This window comes from Notothenia rossii, assembly GCF_949606895.1.
Source record: "Notothenia rossii genome assembly, chromosome: 10".
Classification (NCBI taxonomy): domain Eukaryota; kingdom Metazoa; phylum Chordata; class Actinopteri; order Perciformes; family Nototheniidae; genus Notothenia; species Notothenia rossii.
In genome coordinates this window covers 18,164,068-18,189,560 of record NC_136908.1, presented here as the reverse complement: position 1 = coordinate 18,189,560, position 25,493 = coordinate 18,164,068, and the positions used below count along the sequence as shown (strand labels likewise).

General features: G+C 40.8%; 2 protein-coding genes and 1 long non-coding RNA gene across 15 annotated transcripts in view; 1 reads left to right on the top strand and 2 right to left on the bottom strand.

Moving 5' to 3' along the window:
• Nucleotides 1–2,034: 2,034 nt before the first annotated feature.
• LOC307023276 (homocysteine-responsive endoplasmic reticulum-resident ubiquitin-like domain member 2 protein) lies at nt 2,035–8,021 on the top strand. The gene is made up of 9 exons (XM_079656464.1): nt 2,035–2,162; nt 2,593–2,922; nt 4,126–4,203; nt 4,553–4,666; nt 4,832–4,962; nt 5,597–5,710; nt 5,803–6,090; nt 6,302–6,410; nt 6,924–8,021. Exons 2-9 carry the CDS (start codon nt 2,776–2,778, stop codon nt 7,089–7,091), a joined length of 1,149 nt encoding a protein of 382 aa, XP_079512590.1. The 5' UTR covers nt 2,035–2,162; nt 2,593–2,775; the 3' UTR covers nt 7,092–8,021.
• On the bottom strand, nt 7,758–8,476 carry LOC307023277. The gene is made up of 2 exons (XR_013803645.1): nt 8,350–8,476; nt 7,758–8,042 (listed from the first exon to the last, which is right to left on the bottom strand). It is a non-coding gene; the product is annotated as an uncharacterized lncRNA (long non-coding RNA).
• Nucleotides 8,477–9,360: 884 nt separating this feature from the next.
• The window catches only part of LOC307023274 (sodium bicarbonate cotransporter 3-like), a 41,505-nt gene continuing 25,372 nt past the window's right edge, over nt 9,361–25,493 (bottom strand). For 5 of the 13 annotated variants that reach the window (XM_079656454.1, XM_079656461.1, XM_079656463.1 and 2 more), the window contains 18 exons: nt 24,031–24,146; nt 23,140–23,297; nt 22,562–22,649; nt 22,244–22,390; nt 21,745–21,851; nt 19,993–20,167; nt 19,258–19,391; nt 18,575–18,820; nt 17,931–18,036; nt 17,568–17,729; nt 16,975–17,088; nt 16,710–16,871; nt 16,123–16,374; nt 15,601–15,669; nt 15,182–15,355; nt 14,909–15,046; nt 13,476–13,600; nt 9,361–11,632 (listed from right to left, as the gene is read on the bottom strand). In XM_079656454.1, coding sequence (XP_079512580.1) covers nt 11,551–11,632; nt 13,476–13,600; nt 14,909–15,046; nt 15,182–15,355; nt 15,601–15,669; nt 16,123–16,374; nt 16,710–16,871; nt 16,975–17,088; nt 17,568–17,729; nt 17,931–18,036; nt 18,575–18,820; nt 19,258–19,391; nt 19,993–20,167; nt 21,745–21,851; nt 22,244–22,390; nt 22,562–22,649; nt 23,140–23,297; nt 24,031–24,146 — 2,555 coding nt within the window. In that variant the 3' untranslated portion in view covers nt 9,361–11,550. Of the gene's footprint in view, nt 11,633–13,018; nt 13,068–13,475; nt 13,601–14,908; nt 15,047–15,181; nt 15,356–15,600; nt 15,670–16,122; nt 16,375–16,709; nt 16,872–16,974; nt 17,089–17,567; nt 17,730–17,930; nt 18,037–18,574; nt 18,821–19,257; nt 19,392–19,992; nt 20,168–21,744; nt 21,852–22,243; nt 22,391–22,561; nt 22,650–23,139; nt 23,298–24,030; nt 24,147–25,493 lie in introns of all 13 variants that reach the window. The other 8 variants (XM_079656459.1, XM_079656452.1, XM_079656455.1 and 5 more) reach the window with 5 other exon arrangements.

The window sequence follows — 25,493 nt, the reverse complement described above, 5'->3', positions numbered from 1 at the left end:
GACCTGGGCTGAAGCCCAGGGGCCTACGGAGATCGGCGGCCTATCATGAGCCAATTAAAAAAAATATATATATATATATATATATATTTTTTTTTTATTTCGGGTATTTTTTTTTTTTTTTAAATGAACAAAGTCTTGGCTTTGAGAATATGAAACTTTCATTTCCAAAATCACACGATAAATACATTTTTGAATCTTGTAAAGGGAAGACGACAGCTCTTCCTCGCCACTCTGCTGTTCCACAGCGCCGCCCCCCCTCCCTCCACTGAAATTATTATTGTAAGACGTATAGTAATGATAGATAACACAGCAAGGTCCGTTACAGTTTGTTTTCATCTGATTTAAAAAAAACAAAGTCTTGGCTTTCAGAATATTAAACTTGTTTCGGCAAATTCAGATGATAAATACAACTTTGAAGTTTGTGACGGCATAATTACAAGCGGAGAACGGAGTAACTTGACGTCACAGCAGGCATAACAACAGCCGGTGTTTCTCGTGAATGTTTTCCCCGGGAAACAAACACAATACACACAAACGCAAATATACACAAACACACACACGTCAGAATGAGAATATGTTTCACATGTGACTTATTCAAATTGCGAGTGATTGAGAGAAGAAAAAGTTTGAGAGTGGCGCTCGGAAAAGGAAATTGTTGAGGGAAAAGGAGTTTCGAGACAAGCAGCTATTACAAAAAATGCCGAAGCTTACAGGTTATTTTAAACCTGTAGGCCAGGATGAGGAGGAAGGACAGATGAGTTCTGTACCGAGCGGTAGCGGTGCCGGCCGCGGGGCCTCGGAGCCAAGTAGGCCGTCTGGTTCTGATAGCGATGGAGTAGCGGGAAAGGAAAAACAGACAGGAGGGACATTATCTGTTGGAGGAGATGGAGAGGACGACGAGGACTTGCTACGTGGAGGGGAGCCAACGGCAACCGGACAAATACATGAGGGAGGCCCGATACGTCACTCATATGGAGGAGAGGACCGGGCGCGTGTAGAGCAGAGTGGAGAAGTTCGCTCACAGAGCCTGCCGAGGCTATAAATGACTTTGATTTGTTGTTTAAATAGGGGGGCCTACAAAAACTATCAGCCCCAGGGCCTGATGGCAGGTTAAGCCGGGCTTGCTGGTAGCGAGTGCTGTGCTAGCTGCTGCGTCATCAGCATCATCTCTGGGTGTCTCTTGGTCATCTCGTGGTGTCACTTTTTTGGATGTGAACCCAAAGTGCGCGAGTGAAACACTTTGGTTTAGCTTTCTCTTAGACATTTGAGTCCTCTAATGTAACGTCTTTCTCTCCTCTTTGCCGCGCATGGCCAATTTGCATAATTTGTGTCCGCGTCACGCAGCTTACCCGTGTCACGCGGCTGGCTCTGCTTTTGACAGCCAAAATAGAAGTTATTTGTGAATAAATGTTTTGAATTATGAATACTGGACATAGTAGGCTTAAAAACATTTTAGTGACCATTGCAAGTGACAAATACATATTATAATTTCAGACCCCCCCTAAATGTTGCTGTTGAGGCTTTCAGGGGGGCTCAGGTGTTAAACGGGGGGGTCGAGCTCCCCCGGACCCCCCCGTATTTCGCACACTGATCCCAACTCTTTATAAATCAAATATGATTTAATATCATCTGGCTCCAAAGCGCTCTCTGAACTGTAGCTTTCTTGGTTAGCCCCTTACAGAATAGAACTTTATTTTGCATTATTGAAAAAGATAAAACTCATTCACAGAGGTTGAAAAAGTACTACGATGTTGTACTGAAGTAAAAGTAGAAGTACCAGAGTGTAGGAATACTCTGTTACAAGAAAATGTCCTGCATCAAAAATGTTATTCAAGTAAAAGTAGAACAGTATTCGTATCAAAATATATGTAAAGTACCAAAAATAAAAGGACTTATTATGCAGAATAATCAATTTCAGAAAAAGTAAATCTCACTTACTTTATAGTTTACACCACTGCTCCAAAAGTATGCTCGTATTATTGCACTCAGTGAATTTAATCAAGTCGCTGTTGTAGCTCACTCGTCCCCCAATGGGGGGCGGTAATGCATCACTACCACTGAATGTCGACAACACCCTGAACTGACCGAAGAAGAAGAGGACAGCCCCCAGCAGCTTCAGGGCTGAGTAACAGGAGGGCTCTTCGGTCACTGGGGGTAATGAGGTAAGCAAACATCACATGTCACTCCTCTATTTTAAACAAATATACTAGTCAAACTAGATCGGTTAAATTCGGCTAGCTAAGTATGCTAGCTAACAACTTTATGGCTAGAGTTGATTGACATTAGCAGCAGAGAACCCACTGAGGCTAACGTTAGCAAAGCCAGTTAAATACCCCTAACCAGGGCTAACAGTGTTATGTTATCCATTTACCGCCGTTATGTCTCTGTACGGATGAACGAGCCTGTGTGACAGTGTAGCTGTGTCTGTCCATATATGTTCCGCATTAAAACCAGTAACATTAATCAAATAATTACTCCGTTATATGCAAAACCACATTTCTCCTTGCCTGTCAGTCTAATAAACGGTCTGTTTTACATGATCTTACTAATATGTCATTGGAATCACTAATATATTTACCTTCCTCTCTTTAGGTCTCAGCTGTGTACCGTTTGAACACAATTACAGAAAACAACTTGGCAGATTAGCAACATCAAGCTTTACAATAACCTTAAAGCACATGACGATGTCAGATACCACATACTAAGAAGTACACTATTGGGAGGACTGTATCCAGATCCTTTTTTTTTTAAATTGGAGACAAATGGTTTTGAGTCATGGATCAAGGTGTTGTCGACAGTCCTGTTATCCTTGTCATCAAAGCACCCAACCAGAAGTATGTTGACCAGACCATCAACTGTTACCAGAACTGGACTGTGGAGAAACTCAAGGCACACCTGTCAGATGTTTACCCGAGCAAACCGGTGAGTATTGTTGCCCCTGTCAGGAGATGAAAACATGAACAAAAAAGAGAAACACAGGAGAAACTGGTGACATAAACGTGTAAAAATGTTTCCCAGCCAGACCAAAACTGTTCACTTATACAATATAGTCACTTGGTATGCACAGTCAGCTGATTCCCTTCATGTTATGGTGTGAATGATGTTTGTCAAATTTGAACCAAAGAAGTGAGATGTGAAAGATGAGATCAAACATTGTTGCACCACCATACACGCTGCTCTAAGGTAACCAATATTGCCCTGATCCCTTTCTCCTCTTTATCTGGGTTCTTTATTGCTTGTCTTGAAAAAATTTTGCTTTAGTTTGCCCTTTTTTACTTGCCATATATTTTCTTCCATTTTAATGTTGCACATAACAGATTTTCATTGTCCTAAGCACAATGACAGAAAGATATAATGAAATATATTATTTGATTTACGGTTTACCTTAGAAATAGTTGTGGATTTATCAGGTATTGGGAATATAACTCTATTTCAGTGCAGGGCTTATCCAACATTTTCAGACTCCATCCTCTGCGGTTTAAATGACTCTCTTTATTATCATGAAAATGCAGCAGACATTCACCTTATTTATTCTCTGAATTGTTAAGAGGTTCGGTTTCCAGTGTCATGGGGCCTGAAAAGGCCTTTTGGATTCTGTAGATTTGACGTCACAATGAGAGGAAAGGGTTTAGATTCCTTCTTTGTTGTGCTGCTAATCTCACTGTGCTCCTTTCCTCTGCCTGGGGCTCGTCTGACGCACTCATGGTAAACACACAAGGCAAACTGCTTCATTGTAAAGAGGTGGAATAATCTCTGTAATGGCTTCCCTTTTGTTAGTGTAAATAGGCGGACATTACCTGTGGAATATTTAACAATGAAGCATCTTGAACCCAAAATAAAAGGGTATCTGTTGCATTTTAGATTTAGATGTTAATTCCTGAATGGTCGCCCTGTCCATTGGATGCAGGCTTTAAAAGGACACACTCTGACCTTGTTGCACTGCAAGGTTAATCCACCTTTAAAACCACTTATTTAACCAGCGACTATAATCTCATCCTCCTTATGCATTTGATGTCGTGGTCTACTTTTCAGAGATTGCAGTTTGAACTACAATAGTTCATGAAGGGTAAAATGTATTCTTTAATCTCCTGTGAACCCATTGTCCTCATCATTCTGGATTTCTAGAGCTCCAAAGACCAGAGGTTGGTGTATTCTGGAAAGCTGCTTTTGGATCACTTTACCTTAAAAGATGTGCTCAGAAAGGTAGGTTCTCTCCGTGCTGAATATTATTTTTATTCTAGTTTAATAATACTAAAGCTCACCTCTGTCAAACTCTCATGGTTTGAGCGAGCTGCTTTAAATCTTACTGACACAATGAGATTTCAGACAAAAACGTTCCCCCAGCTTTGTGGCAGCAGTTTGGAGAAGGTTCCTGCTTTAACATGACAGAGCCACGAGTAAGGCCTAAAAAACAGAGCCCTGATCTCACCCCCACACACATATTTGAAACTAGACACATTTATTTACACCCTTATAGTTCAATTGTTTTCTTTTCTTTTGAAAGTGCAATTCTTGTTCACATTTTTATAATTACCTGTGTTCACTTCTGCAGCAGGATGAGTATCATATGCTCCATCTGGTGTGCGCATCACGAACTCCTCCCAGCTCTCCGAAGCCCCTCCGTAGCCGCGGTAACAAGCCTCAGGAGAGCCCGGCCGGTCCCACGGTGGGTCCGCCACACACTCCTCACACCTTTCTCACTAATTTCATCATCGGTGCATTTGCTTTCATCATCCGGCTCACTGCTGTCATCTGCATCTCCTTGAGGTTTGAAAACAACACTCGCCTTTCTTCATACATGAACCTTAAACGTTCTTTTTTATGGTTACAGCCCCTTCAAAACTCTGCCAGTCCTCCCATTGGTCAGCAGAGCCAGTCGTCTACAGGAGAGAGTAGCGATGGACTCACACAGAGAGCTGGACCCTTCCCCTACCACCAGATGTATCCTCAATTTATGCACAGGTTAGTTTTTGGACTGCTGCAGTGCAGAGGTAAATTGTAGTTTAGTAAGCTGACTCAAAAAAGAACATAAAAATAAACCTTTAAGAAGATAATTAAGGATGATTTAGGTGCCAAATATAACTCGAGCAAGGCAAATGACATTAACATAAAAAACACCAATGACTAGGAAAAGCCAAAAAGCCATCACTTCCACAAATTAATAAAGTGAACTTTTCTTTATTAAATAAACTGTTTGAAAATCCATAAAAATAATCTGAAGAGGCCTTAAACTAATTTATCCCAAAATAAGCCCTAAATTGGTAAAATTATCTTCAATCAATTTTTTTATTTAAAAAATGTCTGGGACAAATTGTCAAAGGCCTCTTGTTTTAACGTCATGCAGATTCAGATAGCGGAATGATTGCATGATTAGTCTTGATTTTCATTTAAAGTGACATATACAAAAAAAGTGCTGAATGAAACCTGGAAATAGGCTTTAGCTGCATCTGAATTACATTTATCAGAGAAGTTTGTTGGAAAAAGACAGATTTTCCATTTATCCTCGTCTCTTTACAATGGTGGTTCATGTTAAGTTATGATGTGTGTTGCAGGTCAAATAAATGTGTTGTTCTAATGCAATGTCCCTTATTTCCAGCTGGAATCAATACTCCCCTGAGTCCACCCCCCCCACCAACATGCCTGCTTATTACAACCCCATGACACTAATGTGGTGGCAGCAGCTGTACGCCCGACAATACTACATGCACTAGTAAGTTGCTTCATGTTTCTGGATGTTTTACCCCTCCAGGCAGAAATAAAAAGCATTACAGCCAACTTTATTTCTTATTTGTCTCCCCGCAGTCAGTACCTGGCGGCCTCCTCTCAACACCTCAGACCCGATCAGCCCTCGCCCCACTCCAACCAGCCCGACCCTCTGAGCCAGCGTCCTCAGGCAGATCGCCGTGGCAACCCAGAAGTCCAGATGAACGCTCAGGGAGGAGAGATCCTGAACGAGGAGGAGCTCAACAGGGATTGGCTGGACTGGGTGTACACATTTTCACGTGCTGCCATCCTGCTCAGTATAGTCTACTTCTACTCTTCCTTCAGCCGCTTCGTCATGGTGATGATGGCCATGCTGGTGCTCTACCTGTGAGTCCTTCCTCATTCTGCAGTTCTGGTTTATATTATATCGTGTTATCAATCTCCCATAATCATTGAGGCTTTTTTCTTACTGGAACTACATCAAAACAGTCAATACAATTTGGTGTTCCTACATTTAGGCCCAACAAACCTGATGTTATTCAAGGTTAGGGCAGGATATAAAAAGTGTTTAACGTCAGTTGTTTATCCCCGTTTGCAGGCATCAGGCTGGCTGGTTTCCCTTCAACCTGGAGAATGAACTCCAGCTTCCTGGAGCCAATCAGGACGATCTGGAGGGAGAGCAACAGAACCAAGACTTTCAGGAGATGGTAGCCAGCCATCTCTCAGACATCTCAAGCTTTAACATCAGAAATGCCTCACTCAAATCACTGCAGTTAAAATATCCTAAACCAATGTAGAAGTCACGCTGGAGGATCAAACATGATCAAGCATTTCATATGATACATTATATATTATTTTTTGCTGGAGAGTTTTGCTTTAACTCTTCAGCGGATGTGATGTGAAATGTATCAAAGAACACTTTCAATCAAAAGTAAAACTACAGTTTTTTCAAGTCACCAAATCCATGTTACAGTTATGAAAGTAAATGGAATTTATTTGTCTTTAAATGTTGGTTGAAGGGTTACTTTAAAGTACAAAATGGACATTGACTGAAATACTTTATCTGCATACGATGAGTCTGAATTGGTCAGACATGGGAGTTACTTTGCATTAATGAGCAAATGCTCAAGTTAACATAATGGAATCTCCTCTGTCAAATATAATCTGGTGCATTTTAGTGCTACTGTTTAACACCCGATTGTCCTCCTATTACACTATAGGAAGGAGTGTTGGACGATGGGTCAGACGATGATGGGGAAAGTGGAGAGGAAGCAGCAGAAGATCCGAACAGCGCCCCACACACGGGTTTCCTGTCCTCCACCTGGTCCTTCATCATCACCTTCTTCATGTCTCTCATCCCAGAGGGGCCGCCAAACGCTGCTAACTGAACCACGAGCCGCCACAGTTCTCCACCAGGGCACATTGTTTCTTCACAGGAGGACGAGTCTCCCTCCTGCTTAGGGAAACTGTTTCTGTTGCAGTAAAGTGTTAGTTTCCCCAATAGTGATCTTTACCACATATAAAACTGAGCCAAAAGACAAATGACTGATTTAACCTGGAATAAGAAAAGTCACTTCATAGGTTTTTTTCACTTTCAAAAAGATACAAACTTGGTTTAACTGCTATACAAGGATTGCTAATGACGCCTTGTGAACATAGTCAAAATAATTAATAGTGTCCGCCAATGCTTTGTTTCCGATTTTTTCTTAAATGACAGCAGGCACATTTAAAGTATATATATATATATATATAGCATTGCAGCATTAGGCCTCAAAACTGAATCCGTCTTTATTTCTTTTTTAAGAAGCTGCAATATTTGTTGGATTAGTTTTGTTTGTAATTATTTTTTGTAAGTGTTTTATCTAAATAAGAGATGTTATTTTAAAAAGGGGGCCACTAAGCCTTCAGTGATTAACCCCCGAGTCATGTAGCGCCTGTGATCATTTATGAGGAATCCTAGAATGAGAGTTCATAAAATTGTCTTTACACATCGTTTACTGTGTTGAAATGTATCTCAGAGTGATAACTGCCGATGTGTGATTTTTACTAAAGTGAAACATGAACCACTAATTCTCTGACAGCCTGAGTAAAGTAGAAGAATGGATATTCCACTATTAATGGAAAATACAACAGGACGGGGTTTGTTGGGTTTAAAGTCATGTGGCACCGAGCGAACATAGAAACTTTAAAATGTCCTACCGCCCCGATTCAGAGTTCCTGTAGGACAAAGCTCTCACCTTAAGTGTGTGAAATGGCTGCTGCTGTTAACATGTTGTGAATTAATCATGTTTAATAAACCTTCATTCATGGTAATGTTATCATTTGGGTCTCCAGATTCTCTGTAAATAAAAGAACATATCAGAACTACTGATATCATTGTCCTGCGCCACAGAAAGCATCATAAAAACAACAATTTAATTGTGTTAAATGGACTACAGTCGATCAGTTAACGTGTAGCTCCACTTTGGAAGAACATTCGATTATATGCTAATAATGAGAATTTGATATCATACTGATTAGGTTGGTACTACAACTCCTAAAACAGTGCACAACAATACACAAACATTACATTCAGGATGGATTACACTTTACACATGAATACTTTGTCATTTAAATTATTGTCCCCTTTTATTTTCTGGCCCTTACCTGCTGATATGAAGGTTCACCTTCAAATATACGCTTCAGCATATCGAGACTGACAACTTTGATACTAATTAAGTGCATTAATCATATATCTGTAAAATCACATTTATAAACCCTGCAGAACGACAAGTGTTCTCACTTACCGCGGCTGAATAGACCTGCTGCTCAGGGTCCCTTGCAAGTTCCCCACCCTAACAAGATCACTAAACTAAAAGAGCAGTGAGGAAATGTCAAATCGAACCCAATCTTACCTGCCCAAAGGCCTGAGAGCAGCACTAATTAGTCCAATAAGTGAAAACACCTGTGTGCCAGGGAGTGTAACCAAGGTTACTCAGAATCTTTAAAGGGCCAGTAGCCTCAGCTGTAACGTGGAAGATGGAACTATACTGCCACCCTTTGTATTCAGCATGAACTGTTACAAATAAGCTCGCAACATTTTCCTTTTACCCTTGAGGACACAATCAAAAACGTTTTAACTATTACACATTGTTTTCAATATTTAAAAAAATCATAAAAATCTTCACCTCATTACTTTATATGTTCACTTACTTTTGGAATGCTGCTACATATTGTTGTATGGATGTGTAGTTATTTTCTTTATTAACGTGTACTTGCCTCTCTACTCTTACTGTACATTTCCCAGCTGTGGGACAAATGAAGGACTTCTGTTCATTTTAGTTAAAAAAATAAACATTTACCATAGTCTCAAACATACCATGAGGATAGTTGAGGCCTGTCTTTCTGATGGATCTTTGCTAAGCTAAAATAGATTAGCCTTCCTTATGAATTGGTCCTGCTTTAGTGTTGAAAGTTGAAACCATTAAGGAAACATATGACTTGTATAGCGGGAAGTTACAAAAAAAAAGTTTTCTTAGTGTGATCTGAGTGCAGAGTGGGGAGAAGAAATAACTAGTCCATTTATCCCTGCCTGAGAAATTAAACAGCCAAACACTCAAGACTCATTTATAATATAACATATCCCATGTGTGGTTTTAAAATGAAGACAATAGAAAACACCATGTATTCACTTTTATTGCTTTGCACCAAATGGTCATGACGGAAAAGTCATCAACAACAGGATGTGTACTAATGTATGTTTACTAAGTGATGACTGAGTGTTCCATGTTTTTGTTGATCCACCTGTTTGAGCTAAAATCTCTATGTGAAAATAGGTTATTTTTCATCAAAATGAACATGAAATGATTGGTACAGTAGGTGGGTGTTCCACTGATCGACAACTCACATTTTCAAGATCAAATTATCTATAAGTGCAGGGAAACATCTTGTGAAGTACTTGTGACCCAAATAAAATGTAAGAGTTTTAGAAAATAGAGGTTTGGCAGTGTGTCACCATCTTAATTTTTTATGTTGATCAATAAATGTAACATTCACTGATCATTCAAAAACCAGTACCTCAGCGTTGTTTTCAGAGCTTTTGGATGTGAGAAGATACTTAAGCTGTGACAGCAGAACACACAGTATTAAGAGTATATTACCTTTGTAATGGAAGATAAATTCAGTTACATTATTCAAGTCAGCGGCTCAGGCTACGACTTTCACCCAGACGTGGGATAACACTACGACAGACAGAAGCCTCTGAAAATGAGCTGTGTACTAGTTAACTCTTGAAAAGTAATGATGGTCCGTCTTTGGCATGTGTGTGCCATCACGCAAGTACCTGTACATCTGTTCTGAACACTTAAATTATCAGTACAAGACTTACACATAAAGAGCTTCGACAAGGCACGTAAGCTATCGTCCGTATAGTCACTGTAGCTACACACAGACAGACGATGATACGAATCATTTCACAAAGTAATCTTTGCCTGCGTATCAGCCAGGTTCATCAGTCCATACACTGCACAGTATGGAATACTTATTGCTAAAACAGGACCCCACATAGCAGAATAAGAACAAATTCATAGAATATAATAGTTTCTTTTACACTTACGGTAGAAATATTTTTGCATAAAATAATTTGCAACGCTAACCATATCAAATTATCTTTACACCACACACACACACACAAACACACACACACTATAACCAACAATAATACAGACAGTATAAAAACCGGTGAATCTAACTGGGTCACGGATATTCTCTTTTTTACTTTGTAACTTACTATATTTTATGATTTACAGCATTTATTAAAAATAGTTGTGATACCAGCGATGAAAGGAATACAGTGGACAGGTAATTATCACTGCCTAGTGACCACAGTCAGAAATCATTCAAGATTCCTGAGTTGTTTTAACTGACATTTGAACAACAGCTTCATAGATATAGTGGGAGGAGTGACCATTTATTTTGTACATCCATTTTAGGTAAGAAACTATACTGGCAAAGTGCTTACTGTACAGTACAGACTTCATATGGCCTCTGAAGTAGGTTTTTCTATGACGTTACAAATGAAAAGAACACATTATACATACATACATAATATTTCTATAAGATAAACATACACTATGAACAGTGACGTTTACAGTGAAAACAACTGACCAACTTATGAGCAGCAATATCAATACTGACGGATCAATGAGAAAACACCACAAAGACGTACGTAGCAGTAGTGTGGTACATGAGTAGTAATCTGAATGTACCTCCTTTTGGTTTGTTTTATTTACAGTGCCATACAAATTATGAAATATAATCCGTACAGTACTTGAATGGCTTTAATCAAATGGGATTTGAAGCTGGTGTTGTTGCGTGGGGTCTTAATTGAACCTTAAATAAATGAAAATCAACAGCAGGGCGACTCCTGGTGTATGAGCTCAAATAAACAGGACTGTGATCGGCTAAAACAATAACAGTACAATTGAAATTAAAATATATAGTGAGCTAAAATAAAACGTTTCAGTCCATGATCCTCACCAGTGAGGCCCGTTCCTTTGGCATCCTTCAATGCGTGTCAAATTGCAAGATGGAGAGACTTCCTGGACAGTGAGCGGCGGCGGGCAGTAACAGCAGAATTCCTTCTTTTTACTGCATTGGCCATTTGTGCATGTGTTGCACACGTCCAAGACTCGAGTGGAGTGGGACTCAGGGCCCGGGGGGGGGGAAGCTCGTCTGCTGCCCCCAGAGAAGGGAGCTCTGCAGGCGGGTTGTGCTGCTCCAGTTCTACGCCCCCCCCCCTCTGCCGCTCTGATGGTGCCCGTCAGCGAAGTGTGTTGAGTGGGAGGAGGTATTGAGAGGGGGGCGATATCACAGGAAGGTCTCGGAGCTGGAACCCCCTCCTGGTGAGTCGGGGCTGATGTCGACTTTAACGCAGGCCATCTTCTCCTGGCTGTTACAGAGACAGAGAGCACAAGGCAAGGTGAGCACCGGTGCTAATTTATGCAGGGGCTGAGGGGTGAGATTTTGTCAGGTAGAGGAGTGATGGATCTGTTCTTAGAACTACATTTCACCACCTATGGTTCACCTTGTTGTTGACAGGGCTCATGTGAGGTCTGTGCTAAAATATTCAGCTCTGAGGTGAGACTTTGAGGTTTGTCAACTTTTGCAAAAAAGTTTGACGGATTTGGATGGGTACAAGAGTTTTGAGGATTCTTTTAATTAGTACTTACAGAGAAAACATACCCTGTTCTTTGCCGATTAAGATCTAGACTGAAACTCAAGACTATTTTTGATAGACTATTTTCTCCTACTTAAACTCATATTCTACCTTCCAGGCAGCGATGAAATGCTCAGTTTGATCCACTAAAGTATACAAATATTCTGGCAGTCTTAGCCTTTTGGGTGAATATGATATACAGTGATGCAGTCGGGAGGTGGGGCTCTGGGAAACTCCAGAAGATGGCATAGCTACCTTTCGCTACGCTTCACAGGTTGGAGGCATGAGGCACTCGAGTTCACGGCTTTCCATGCTGCAGATTTGGCCATTTCATCAGAGATATTTACAACCAAGGGGTCAGTATCAGAACTTCATGCCACAATGCAAACACACACACACACACAAAACAACGGACACACACAAACATGAAAAACAAAGAGAAGACCGGCATGGAGACACCAAGTCAACAGGAGACGTTTACTGCAAGACAAGTTCAAACAAGCAGACTCAAACAAGCAGACACAAACATGCAGAGAAATCAGAGATGAACACAAATAAACAAATGAATGACAGACAAAACATACAGTGAGTTCTATGCTGACATGTATCAGGAAATGTGGGTCCTTTCCATTAGGGGCAGAAGTTATTATTCACAAGTTTAATTTATACACATTCTGAGTTAGTAAGACAAGGACAAGAGTCTTGCACAGGTCCAGTTTTGCAAACCTGCACAGCTCAGCATCCCAAAATCTATTCTTTAAAATAAATGTAGACTTTGAGACAATTAGAGAGACGATTAGAGAGACATGCTTGTGTTGAGTTTTTAAGAAAGATTATTACCCGTGCCTGCAACCGTTTATTTAAATAATACTTTTTTGCCCTGTTTCATAACTTTTTGTAGGGTACCCGACCCAGTGCAAGACAAATGTTTTTTCACATGATTTTACCCTCAAAATATAAATGAACGAGAAACCAAATCACACAAAGCAGTGTGTTTTAAGGCAGCCTTTCTATTTTTGACGACAGTTTAGGCCATGCGCTAACTGTCTGAGCATCAGTGAGGGTTAGAACACAGCTGTGTGGGTCAGATGTTTTGCATCAGACACACAACCCTGCTACCTCGTCATCCATTGGGAGGCTGTGGGTCACTAGTCCTATTCTGTATGATCTGTTCAAGATGGACATAATAACACACAGCTGACCAGTGTCCAGAATCACAGTTACCATTACACGTTGTACAAGACAACACGATGCATCAGAAAATATGGGTACATCTTTAGTTTATACCTTTACCACAAGCTACATGGACAACGTTTCTGGATATTATCACCCACAATATAATTATGAGGGAGGAAGAACATTTCTTGGGAATTATTTACAGTCTATTAAACATTTTAAAGCCATTAACATGTAGTTTGCTGCATCAGACCATTACAAAAAGTAAGTATAAAAGACGAGCTGTTTGTTGTGACACGAGACTATGTTGAAATAAAGAATACACCTGTTGCCTCACTTAAACCTTTGAAATAAACCTGCTTTCATCCCAGAGCTGGGCCTCAAAGTGTGCATTACTCACCTCCCTGAGAGGGTTTTCACGGGGATGGTGAGCAGGTTTGAGCCTTCAAAGTTGACCTTCTGGCGGCTCTCCTCTTCTTGGTGCAGTCTGGTCTCTTCATCCTGAATCAAAACAGCATTGGAAGCCTAAATCACAAAATAGCCGTCACTAAACAAGTGAGGCTGGTAAAACACTGGGGAGGGGTTATAACTGCTGTCCTACTGTCTATCTTTTTGATCATTAGTGTGAATGCCACTGTTGTTCTTCTGTTTCTTTATTCTTCTGAAACTTCGTATTTCACCCAATATTTTCCGTCGAATAACTTCAGCGTACTTTCAGATACAGAAACCATTCAAATATTCAGCCTTTTCAGCACATGATGGGAAACCTTCAACTTTTTCCAAATATGTTATACTTTTGAAAAAACATGTAACTCAATGGGAGGAACCTTCAAATCCTTTTTTGGCTACACCGATTGCAAAATGCTACTCCTTCCACATACTTTCAGCTAGAGACTTCATTCCAACTTTAAAACGGTCACAAGACATTCAGCTATAAAATGTATTCTTCAGATTTTTGATATATTTTACACTTTGAGATATTTAACTTAGTTTGGAGCTTGGTAAAGAGGCCTTCTTCAGATGTTAACATTAGTGTGTATTGCGCCGCCCGTTAAGTCTAGAGTGCTTTGATCTCAAAACAGAGTGGAGGAGAGCTGGAAATTCGCCCCAAATGTTTTTGTAAATTCAGCCTCATCTTTCCTAAAAGCTCAAGCCGCACACCTTTAGTTAATCTGCCAAAAAAGCAACATTAGTGACCCGAAAGTACACAAAAAGACAAGACATTAAAACACTCATAAGTGTCCCGACATGCTCAATTATCACTCATTACTCAAACTCATTATTCCCACAGAGCAACATTGTTACAGTTAGTTTGGACACTTAAAGGGGTCCTATCATGCAAAATGCACCTTTGTACGTCTTTTATACATGAATATGTGTCCCCGGTGTTCTAGGGAATTCACCAAGTGTCAGAAAACACAACCCTCTCTTTTCCTCCATACCCAAATCTCTAAAAACGGGGCTGCAACAGATCTGAAACAGACTGATACAGATTTGAAAATAGCCTGATTTCAGTGACGAGGAGCTCCACCTATATAGCCAACTCTCCACCAATCAGGGGAATGAGAGGTTGCCCATGGTAACAGCATGGTAAAATGACGCTCGTAACTCAGCCCCCTCCTTTGCAGGGGGGCGTGGTCAGCTGCAGCGCATGCAAAGAAAAGGTGGAGGAGAGCAAAATAGATCGAAATGAGGCATGGCTAAAATGTATGATCTGCTTGGTATTTTACCTTATATAGGTATGGCCCTACAATATATTATTCAAATATAGCATGATAGGTCTCCTTTAAAATAACTGTAACTAAGAACTTGTTAAAGAAAATAACGTTTTACCAGCTTTTCTCGTGCTTTCTTTTTCTTGTCGTCCTCTTTCTTCTTCTTGCTTTCCGGCATCAAGTCATCCAGCCAGCTCAGCTCTCTCTTTGTGAAGAAAAAGTCTAGAAGCTTTCGGATAAAGACCAGCGCCAGAACCTAGTTACACATAGACAAAAAAACAATATCATGGTATTATTAGAAATTGTAATTCATCCTTTTACAGCTGAACCCTGCAATGTGACAGTAAACCGTTAACTATCATGAATCCATATCTGTCTTTGAGGTCATTACCATCATAGGAAACACAACGGCGGCCGTGGAGGCCTTGATGACCCAGAGCAGCACCAGGCAGGTGAGCTGCACCAGGGTGAAGATGTGGACCTTCCACAGCGGCACGTAGCGCAGGTAGATCAGGTCCGGCTGGTGCTTGGCCGGCATGCCAAACAGCTTTATTCTGTCGAAGAACTACGGAGAAAATCAGAGGCTCAGTGAGAGAGGTACAAAAATGCTAATGAAAAATAATTCAAACACAAAGGGGGATCAAAGAAAGGGGAAAATCACAAGAGGGAGCACATTCAACTAAATATTTTAAGGACTCTGAATTAGGATCAAATGTTTGGAACTACAAAGGGAAAGCTTTACCAAAAGCTCATGAATGTAGTTCTGTTTGGATTAAAAAAGGAACAGATTCTAGCAGAGTAAAGTCTTACTTGAATTCCTTTGAGGGAAGAGACACCCATGTAGAGAAAGACTCCATACAGGACTGGCATTGGAATGAACTGTAACGAGTAAAAGTATAATTATAGAACAAATCAATTCAATCAATCAATGTTTATTTATATAGCCCAATATCACAAATGTTACATTTGTCTCAGTGGACTTCACAGTGTGTACAGAATATCAGTATGACAATACGACACCCTCTGTCCTTAGACCCTCACATCGTACAAGGAAAAACTTCCAGAGAAAACCCACAGTTTAAAGGGGAACATGGGAGAAACCTCAGGGAGAGCAACAGAGGAGGGATCCCTCTCCCAGGACGGACAGACGTGCAATAGATGCCGTGTGTAAATTCACTTTCAGTTCAAGAAAGAAACCTGGTCTTTTCTGCACCAGGTTGAGAAGACAGATTTAACAGATGACTCCCTAAGCACATGGTAGTTACTTAGATAAATGTCTTATTCAGGGTGATTTAAAATATGATATAATTACATTGTTTCTCTTTGTCTCACCTTGAGTGCCGATGTCATAAAAACAGAACAACCCATGAGCATAAAGATCAAGAACCCAGTGACCCGCTGCTCCCGGATGCCCAGGAACTTTGGCGACTCTCCCGGAGCGGAGCAGCCCGACTCCACCTTCAGGCTGTTCACGTGCGAGATGGAGAGGACGGTAGCAGCCACGAACCACGGCAGGCCCATGATGGAGCACACACCCAGCATTATTGCCACTATCATCAAATCCAGGTGATAGCCACAGCCTTTCTGTAGGATACACAGGGAGACAAGAGACAATGAGTTTGAGAAATATTCTCCTCGCTAAAAGATTTGTATTCAACCTTGGAAAAAGAACACCAAATGTTTTGTGTTTGAGTTTTCGAGGCAGATTAAATACAATTAAAAAAATAGCAGCACTCTAGAATGTAGAAACAAATACAAGAATATGTTAGCCTCAACCATAATTAAAGATGACGGCAAAGAAGGGAGAGGAAAAGCTCTTAATATTATTCAAAATATAAAACAACTTTTCAGGATACTTGCTCCAGAAACGTGTGTAACTCAAAGATATCACTGTCAAAAGTAAACCTCCACAGGCTGACCTTGAGCTTGTGCTCCTTGCGGTTGATGATGACTGCAGTGATCTGTTGGTCCATAAAGATGAGGATGGTGCAGAGCAGAGCGGGAAGTGCCGCCACCAGCAGCGTCCACCAGGGATTCTCTCCTAACGGGTCCATTAGCCAGCCTCTGTTCTTTGAAGTAGGCTGCCGGGAAAAAGGCAGGAATGAGCCACATAGTCATTATTTGATGATGTGAGCGTTAGATTTACTACTAAATGTACTACGGTACATTAAGACCTTTGCCTACCTCAAAGCGGTCAGGGACTTTAAGTTTAGGAGAGGGGATCCCCATGAGATAGTCCACCAGCACCATGACCATGATGGTGATAAACACAGCAAAGTCGCTGATAGTGGATCGCACCTAAACGACACACAAGCAACACGATTGAGGGTATTTATTAGGAACTGCGGCTTTGCATGTCCACTATTTAAAAAAAGTCACTAATGCAAACAGCCTTTTACTTCAGGTCACTGTTGAGATACAATGAGTAATAATTACTTTAATGTCAACAGTAACAGCACGACAATACAGCAGCTGCCTACACAGAGGATCATGTGATGACAGACTAGCTGGATCTGCGTGGGAGGAAACGAGAAGATCTTTTCTTTCTGTACACAAGCCTGTTCCGACATACCAATGACTGACACTATGTCAACATTTACATAGCGTCAGAAGCTTTAAGCTAAATCTATTACATGCACAGAGAAGTAGAATAAAGACCCTGTTCGGATGGGAAGATATTGTTTGTATTTAATTTGACCTCGTTCGGCAAAGCCACATTTGTGATGTTAAGAGAAGTACAATGAGAGTGCTCGTAACAAATCTAGCAAGTATCTCACTCTGGTTGGGAAATATCTCTCCGTCTTGAACTGCTTAAGAAAGCCAGACAGGAAGAAGGTGGTGAAGAAGAGGATGATGGACCAGAAGAGAACATCTGGGATATAGGGCCCGTGCTGACCGCAGCCAGAACCTATGAACTCTCCATGGAGTGTGCGACACATCTAGAGAAAGAGGAGTCATAGGTTAGTATTGTAATAAAACAATTAAAAAAAGGTGCATCAGTACTGAGGATGTTTTGGTAGTGGATGTTCTTCAGTTCTAAAAGCAGGATGTTTGAGATGATGTCTGTTTGCGCCACACATCCTATTCATGCGAATGTGATTCCTGCACATCGCACTGGAGGTCACTGTGTGCCTTCCCACCGTCACGTTGAGGCTGCTCCATGGGATAGAGTCGGGGGTGTATCCCGTGTGGTTCCACTCCTGCACGAGTTGATCCGTGGCGTTGAACGGTGGAGAGCACTCACACCTGGGGACCAGAGAACATATGGTGAGCGAACTACGTAAGGGGAAAACATTATTTGGTTCACTTTAAAAGTTAATTAAAAGCAGAGGCTGAAGCAGATCTGCTAGCATCAGTTATTTTTAAATGTGTTATTTTGCAAGGAGGTGATTTTCCTTTCAGCTGTGGGAACAGCTCGAGCCCCTGCAATTACAGCTCGCAGCAACAAGAGCAGTGTGTTCCTAATACGGTACTATTTATGTGCATAATACACTACTTAATGTTAAACCTTCCGATCCATAGCCAGAGCAACACCAAACTTGTAATCAATACAAATTTGCATCAACACTGACACTTTTATACAGGCAGTCATTTGTTGTATACTTCTACTTTTAAACTGGGACTTTACAGGGATGAGCTCTGCCCCACTGCAACCACCTCCACTCGGAACAAATACACTTCTATCTTTACTTATAATATAAAAGAATAAACTATGAAATTCCTAGATCACTTACACTTTGAAAGCATAATGAATGAGAACAGTAACTGAAATGTTGGTACTCACGAATACATGGTAAGATTGTCCAGGTGGTTGTGCGTGTTGACTGGGAAGTGTTCTCCCAGGTGAAAGAGCTTCTCCAGAGCCTCGTAGATGAAGATGACGCAGATGAGGGCAGCGAAGGCCTCCTCTGTGAATCTGGTGATGTAGCACACCAGGGAGCTAGCATCTGTGGCTACCAGCACCAGACAGAGGAAGGCTGTCCACAGACCAATGCTGGTCCGCAGGGACAGGTAGTTCAGGCCGTAGTCACTGGGAGAAGAAAACGGATGACAGGGATGAATATACAGGATAGAGGTAAACATGTTTTTATTAAGGGCTGTACCAAATTATATTTTATATATAATTATATTGTATTCAAAAGATTCTATGTCTTCCTGTCTACTTCCTAAAATAAATAGATTCAAACAAAATCTTTATTTAGAATAGAGTGATTTATTGGATTAAATTAGTATTATTAAACATACTAGTCAGTGCGTATAACAAGCGGGAGAAAAAAACCGTTTTCTGACTGCAGTGAATCTGCAAATACGGGGTATAAACTGAATAAATAGACATGCAAACTATTTAGTAATTGGAAAATCAATTCACTTTAAAACAAAATGCTGCATATATTGCTGAGTATTTAGTCTTATCAGTAGTTTGTCTTGGTATCATATCACAGAAAAAGTGAAGTTGCTTAAACGTACGTGCAGAACTTGAAGAGGATCTTCTCAAACACTAATACAGGGCCTGTGCTGCCAAGAATAGTGAGGGGCTGGCCTGCGAAGAGGGAGTATACCACTCCTGTAAGTGACGCCCCAAACAGAGACTCTATGGCACTCTGTAGACACAGAGGAGAGGGAGGGTGTGAGGGAGGATGTGGGAGGTGAAACTGCCCGAAGGAGGATAGAAAGGGAGAGACTGAAGGAGAAAACAAGAGGTGAAGAAGAGACCCAACGAGAACAGAAAGTTTGGATTAAACAGACATCTGGGCTGCGTCTGAGAGGCTAGATAAACTGTTCCAAAGTTTCCACCCTGATGACTTGTCCAAAGTCATGTGTGTGTACAGCCCTCCACTGCTGAGTTTACTCAGACGCATCACACACACACCAGCACACAGACTGCGCTATGCTAACAGTCCCTGTTCTAGTAAGGACCTCTGGGTAAAACAGGAGAGAAAGGCAGACAGAGAGAGCGTAAAAAAACAAAAGACACTTTACAGCAGCAGTGTGATAACATGGGAAAATAAATAACCTGCATATCCTACATTGGACAGTGAGTGAAGAACTCAGTGAGACATCCACCACAATGTATATCAAATAGAAAAGTGAAGTGAAAAATGGCAAAATGGCACTTGCACAACACAGGGTTAGATTTTGATTCACACTGGGTTATGAATAGCACAAGTATTGACTTTTAGGTTGCCAAGCTTTTGGACTCACTATGTTGCCGTGTGTTGCCTCGCCAAGCAGCCCTCCAAAAGTGATGACAGGGGACATGCAGGCGCAGTAGAGGAAGAGGACGGAGGCTAGACACTGCAGATTGAAGGAGTCTCTGATGTCGCTCCAGTAGAACGGGAGCTTCCGTTTGATGTCCTGGTACAGACCTCCAAATATCCTGGAAGAGGCCGTTTGAATATTCAAGTAAACGTAATGCTTGCAGTGATATTGTATGATAAAATCAAGTAATTAATACAACATCAGTGAGTTTAGTGAGGAGAATAGAAACAGGCAAGTGAATGCATTTCATTTAGTGTAACATCAAATAAGAAGTTTACTTTTAAGTTCAGAATGAGTGCAAAGGTAACACCCAACTGTGATTTCTAAGGTTATGGTTGAAAAATAAAATGATAAAAGCTGGCATGTGTTATACACTAGACATTGTAATAATATTATGTTTAAAAAAAATGACTTTTCTGTTCTACTTTAATGCCGCGTTTTCTAATATAAAAAAAGGTGATTAAAACTGTAATTTGCTATAATCATTATTTACGGGGTGTTCAGGTCATTTTTACACATTTGAAATGCATGTTTGCTTTAACACTAATTAAAAGCACAGCCAGTGTTATTGCTGAGGAACCTTTCAAGTCGACCTTTATCTTCATCAAACTCAAACATAGATGGCGCTGTGATCGTTCCGCCTTCTCCTCTCTTCATCCCTTCTCCTTTGAGGGATTCCATTTCTCACTTGTATAGCTTCCTTTCCATCCTGACACCTGTCCAATTGCTCTGCTGTGAGGCTTTCTCTCATTTTCTTTTCCCCACACCTCTGGATAACCTCTATTGCTGCCTCCATGACCCCTGCTGTGTCTCCTACACAGCTGCTGTTTCTGATAGCTTTCTTTACATTAGCCTCCTACTCTTCCATAGTCTCCACTGGCCTCCAGTCGCTCCCTCGTAGCACGAGCCTTTTATAGGAGCGGTGAAAAGCAGAGTGAATCTGTAAATAATACATTGGCTCAAAACTGATGTGATGTGTGTGCGTGTGCGAGGTTTCAAATAAACACATTCTCTCTCTTGCTGTGTGGCCCGGGCTCCAGGGACACGGAAATCTTTTTTCAGAAATGTCAGCATCTTAGTTCACACAGTACAGAAGATTTGCTAAATCCATATAGTGCCGTTGTTGAGTTTATAACATTGTACATTTCCTCAGAAATAATTCAAAAAGCTCGTACTGAGCACAAATCAAGCACAAGGAAAAAAGACATACTGTGATAATGTCTTGTAATTCATCTCCTCTTTATCTAAAGAGAATATGAGATGAACCTTTATTGATCCCTCTGAAGAAGATCAAATGAGCTCCTTAGTCTTTAAGAGGAGTTTCCTCCTGCAGAGCTTGTTAACAAGAAGCACTTGTCTCATATCAACATGATATATTAAACATGCCTACTGGTGCTAATGAAGTTGTGAATCCAACTAGGACACACTTTAATGATCTAATATTTCTCTATCAACAAACACAAGGGATGTTAATAGAAATACCTGGAGCGAGTAACTATCAATAATCATTTGAGCTAAATGGTGTGCCAAGAAATGAACAGGCTTAGATGGAGGGATTCATTTAGGATGTTCTCTGACAGTTATAAAGCAAGTCAATTGTAAGCGAGTCAAGTAATGAAAGAGAGATATTTGTGTCTGTAACTTCTGATGTAACCTCTTGTCTTTGTGGAGACAGAGGAGAGGTGTTGGACTCACCTCCCCGTCCTCTGCAGCTCGGGCCCCGCGTTGTGCTCATCTTCCTTCTCCATTTCTCCAGATGGAGACGCATTGCCGTTGGGTTGTGGAGGTATCTTTCTCTTCATCTGCAGATAAGGGCATTTCAATATGATACAGTTGCATACAATTACATGTCTTTGCGGTCATGATGCTGCAAATCGATAAGGGGGTACTCTCTGTGTGATAATAGGGGTGTGGAGTAAAGTGTGATATACAGAAATATACATCAAGAGAAACGACGAAAAACATCAAGGTTACACTTTGTGAGAGCAGAGTTCATGAAGTATGTGACGTCTGATAAGTGCGCTGTGTTAGTCTGCTGGCTATCTGTTAGTATGCAGCTGGATAAAGATCTCTGCACCAGGAAAATGTATGTCTGTTGTTCAAGGCGTTTGATTTTCACATCTCTGTAAAACATGTCTTTTTATGCAATATTGCCCCAATCATATTAAGCAATATCTGACAGAGAATCACCAACCTGAGAAGGGACATTCTTTGGGGGCTCAATCCGGATTGTGGGGTCCCATTCTCCAGGAGGCAGGACAGTGACCTGATCCAGGAACTCATCTATCCCCGACAGCAGATCCGTTCGGTCTTTGGCCCTGTATGCCACATCATGGAAAATCTACAAAACGATTATTAATAGGAGTTATTAAATGACTTTTGTAGATATACATTTGCATCCTCCTGCATAAATGCATTTTAAATCCCCCCCAACAAATCCAGCTATTTCTGGATAAAATGTTAAAACGTGTCAAACTGAAGTTAAAAAAGGATCCATCTTTCTTTCTCTCACCTCATCTGTCATTAGTGTGGCCATGGACCTGCCAATCTCATGGTACTGGGGCCCTTTGCCATGAGGACCCAAAAGCAGGAATAGAAACCTAAGAATAACAAAAGTAATCATTAATGAGATGCAGCATAAACTACACCGACCAGTACATACCATATTCACTGCATTATTTGATTTGTTAACTCATTTAAAATTGTACACAATTTTTCCATCTCAATAAATATCAAACCTAATTTCCACCATTGTTTATCGGTGGAATATACTGAAATGATCATGACTCAATGTATTATGCTACCTCAATTAATGCAAAACTAAAGTATTTGTAAGTATACAATTAAACCAGAGAGGTCCCTCTACTTTAGAGGTGTGAAGCTACAGGCTCTTAGGCTTACCGTAGAGATTAAAGACATGGAAAGCAGTGTTGCAGACACAGATTTACCAGAGTTAATCCCCAGGTTATATTAGTCCCATGTGAACAGGGCTGTTACAAATGACTGTCAGTTTGCTTTAAGTTGCTGCCAGATTTGGCGACTGCTATCGAAAATAACCCTTCAACATCCTTGTACTCCAAATGATAATACCTGGTGGGCACAGGCACCTCTGTGAGGCCTGTGATGAGGACTGCAGGGGACAGTCGTACGAAAGCAATTATGGGCTTCTCCAGGAAGTCCACTTCTCCAACAAGGACATTGGAGGCTTCAGCACCCGGAGGAATCTTTTTCATGAAATTCATATCCACCTGGAGAAAAAAAAAAACATAGAACAAACTAAATTCTCCCAAAAATCAGATATACATAAAAATAGAGAAAAATGTGGGAAAACACACATGCAAACAGAAATAATGAAGACATTTTGGCAGCAGGTCGTTTGGATACTATGATAACTAAAACATAAAAAAAGTAGCTACATATTCTACTACATAGTACTGAGCAAAGATTGTCCGTTTTTGTTTTATGTTCCTGGATAAATATCTCTTATGTGCAAAGCTAAATACAGATCAGAGTACAGGGATAGAACATCTGTATCCCTGTGTAGAACAGACTGTGCCTTCATCCCTCTTTTATATCCTGACTCATATAAACACTGCACCTTATTTTTTGGCAGTGATTATATTTTTTGGCAGTGATTATGGAGGGTTTTATAATGATAACTACTTATGTCAGCCAGCCATTTTATTGAATGGATGAGGCACTAAGTGGGAGGATGATGGGAGACATTTTTCAAACTAAACAGCCACAGAACTGTTTTATTTTGTTTATTCGTAGTCTATTGAAGCAGTGTCTGGAGAGGCTTCTTACTGAGCCAAGAAGAAAAAGGGTATGTGATGGCGGCTCTCAAACTGGCAGTTTTCAACACAGACCATTGAAATGTCTGTGGAAGTCCAGAAACTGAAGAAAAGACACTGATGTCACAAGTCATGGGCCCTCGACCATGAAGGACTGTTTCTGTGCTCAGTACTGTGGCTAGGTTACCTTGCTGAAGTCGACACTGCTGCCCTCTCTACTGACCCCTACTTTGGACGGTCTCCTCTCCACAGCCTTGTTGCCATCCAGGTTGTTGGGGAGAGAGTTCGGAGAAACCAGTGGTCCTAAAAGGGACAAGGGGAGCAGAAGTTAGACAAAGCGGTGGTGGATGGAGGATTTCGAAATCAAAGGTCGAGAATGGCAGTGTGGTTCACCATGAAATCACATTTTTGATTTCATCATTAAAACCGCATTTGCCTTGCATCTTTCCTTAGATTTTAAAAGAAGTGGGGGGGGGGAAAAGATCAGGGTATTTGAATCCATGATAGACTGGTACTTTGAGGCATGGCTTTATTAAAAGAGACAACATTTCACTGGGATGACTCATTTTGAATGACAGGTGAGCTCTTGGTGAACAAACCTGTTACAAAATAATCCTTAGATCACATGGCTTTCTACACTGTTGGTTTGTGATGCAATGCTACGAGTTAAACAAAACAGTATTGTTTATCATGAAATGTACATTCCATATAGGGGATTTCAAAGGAAAACTAACCACTTTATCAATCATTATTTACATTTAAATGGGATTTAAAAAAGCCCTTTTAATTTCTGGGGCACTTCAGGTCTAGATCATGCATCTTGTGTAACTTAAGTACAACAGGCGATCAAGACAATAATACAGAGTAAATACAAATGTCAAACAAATTGAAACACTAGTATTTGGATTTGAGGTTTAAAATGTCACAATTTTTGTCTGGAAGTGAAAGGATATTTTGCACAACGAGCAATACTACACACTGTGATGATTTGGTGCAGCAGAGCTGCAACACTGTGATGTCTCTCCACAGGGAAGACGATATATTTCACGATTCCTATTTGCTCCCCATCTGTTGAGCTCAATACTGTGCTGCTTAAGTCAAGTCCTGCTTAGCTTGAATTCATGACAGCTTTGAGCTAAAGTTGAAGGGATGTATTTGATATGCCTGACAGTATACTTTCCTCAGACTTCAGCACCTTCAAGTGTTGAAGCTCCAGTATTTCTGTGCATAATTGACTGCATACTTCAACATTGCTTATGTAGTTTGAGCCTTACCAGATACAGGAAACGCTAGCACTCTAAGTGACATGAGAGCAGGGAAATGAAATGAGGGAGTCATGTATTTGGATCAAAAGATAGATATAGCAAAGCAACACTTCTTTTACCAGGTTGTTCTTCTTTTCTCATTTTCAACAACACATTTCTCTTATCGCCAACAGGAAGTAACCAAGTCAACTAACATTAATAAAGGCTTAAGCAATATGTCCACTGATCCATACCCTTGAAATGTACCCTGGAGTAAACCCAGTGGATTCTGGATAGCTGTGACTGCTGAACAGGAGCATGATTGCTCACATACCCGACAAAGCCTCTTGGAATAAGGGAGGGATTAGTATAGGTTGCGTTCGCCAACACACTTCATTCAGGGGCG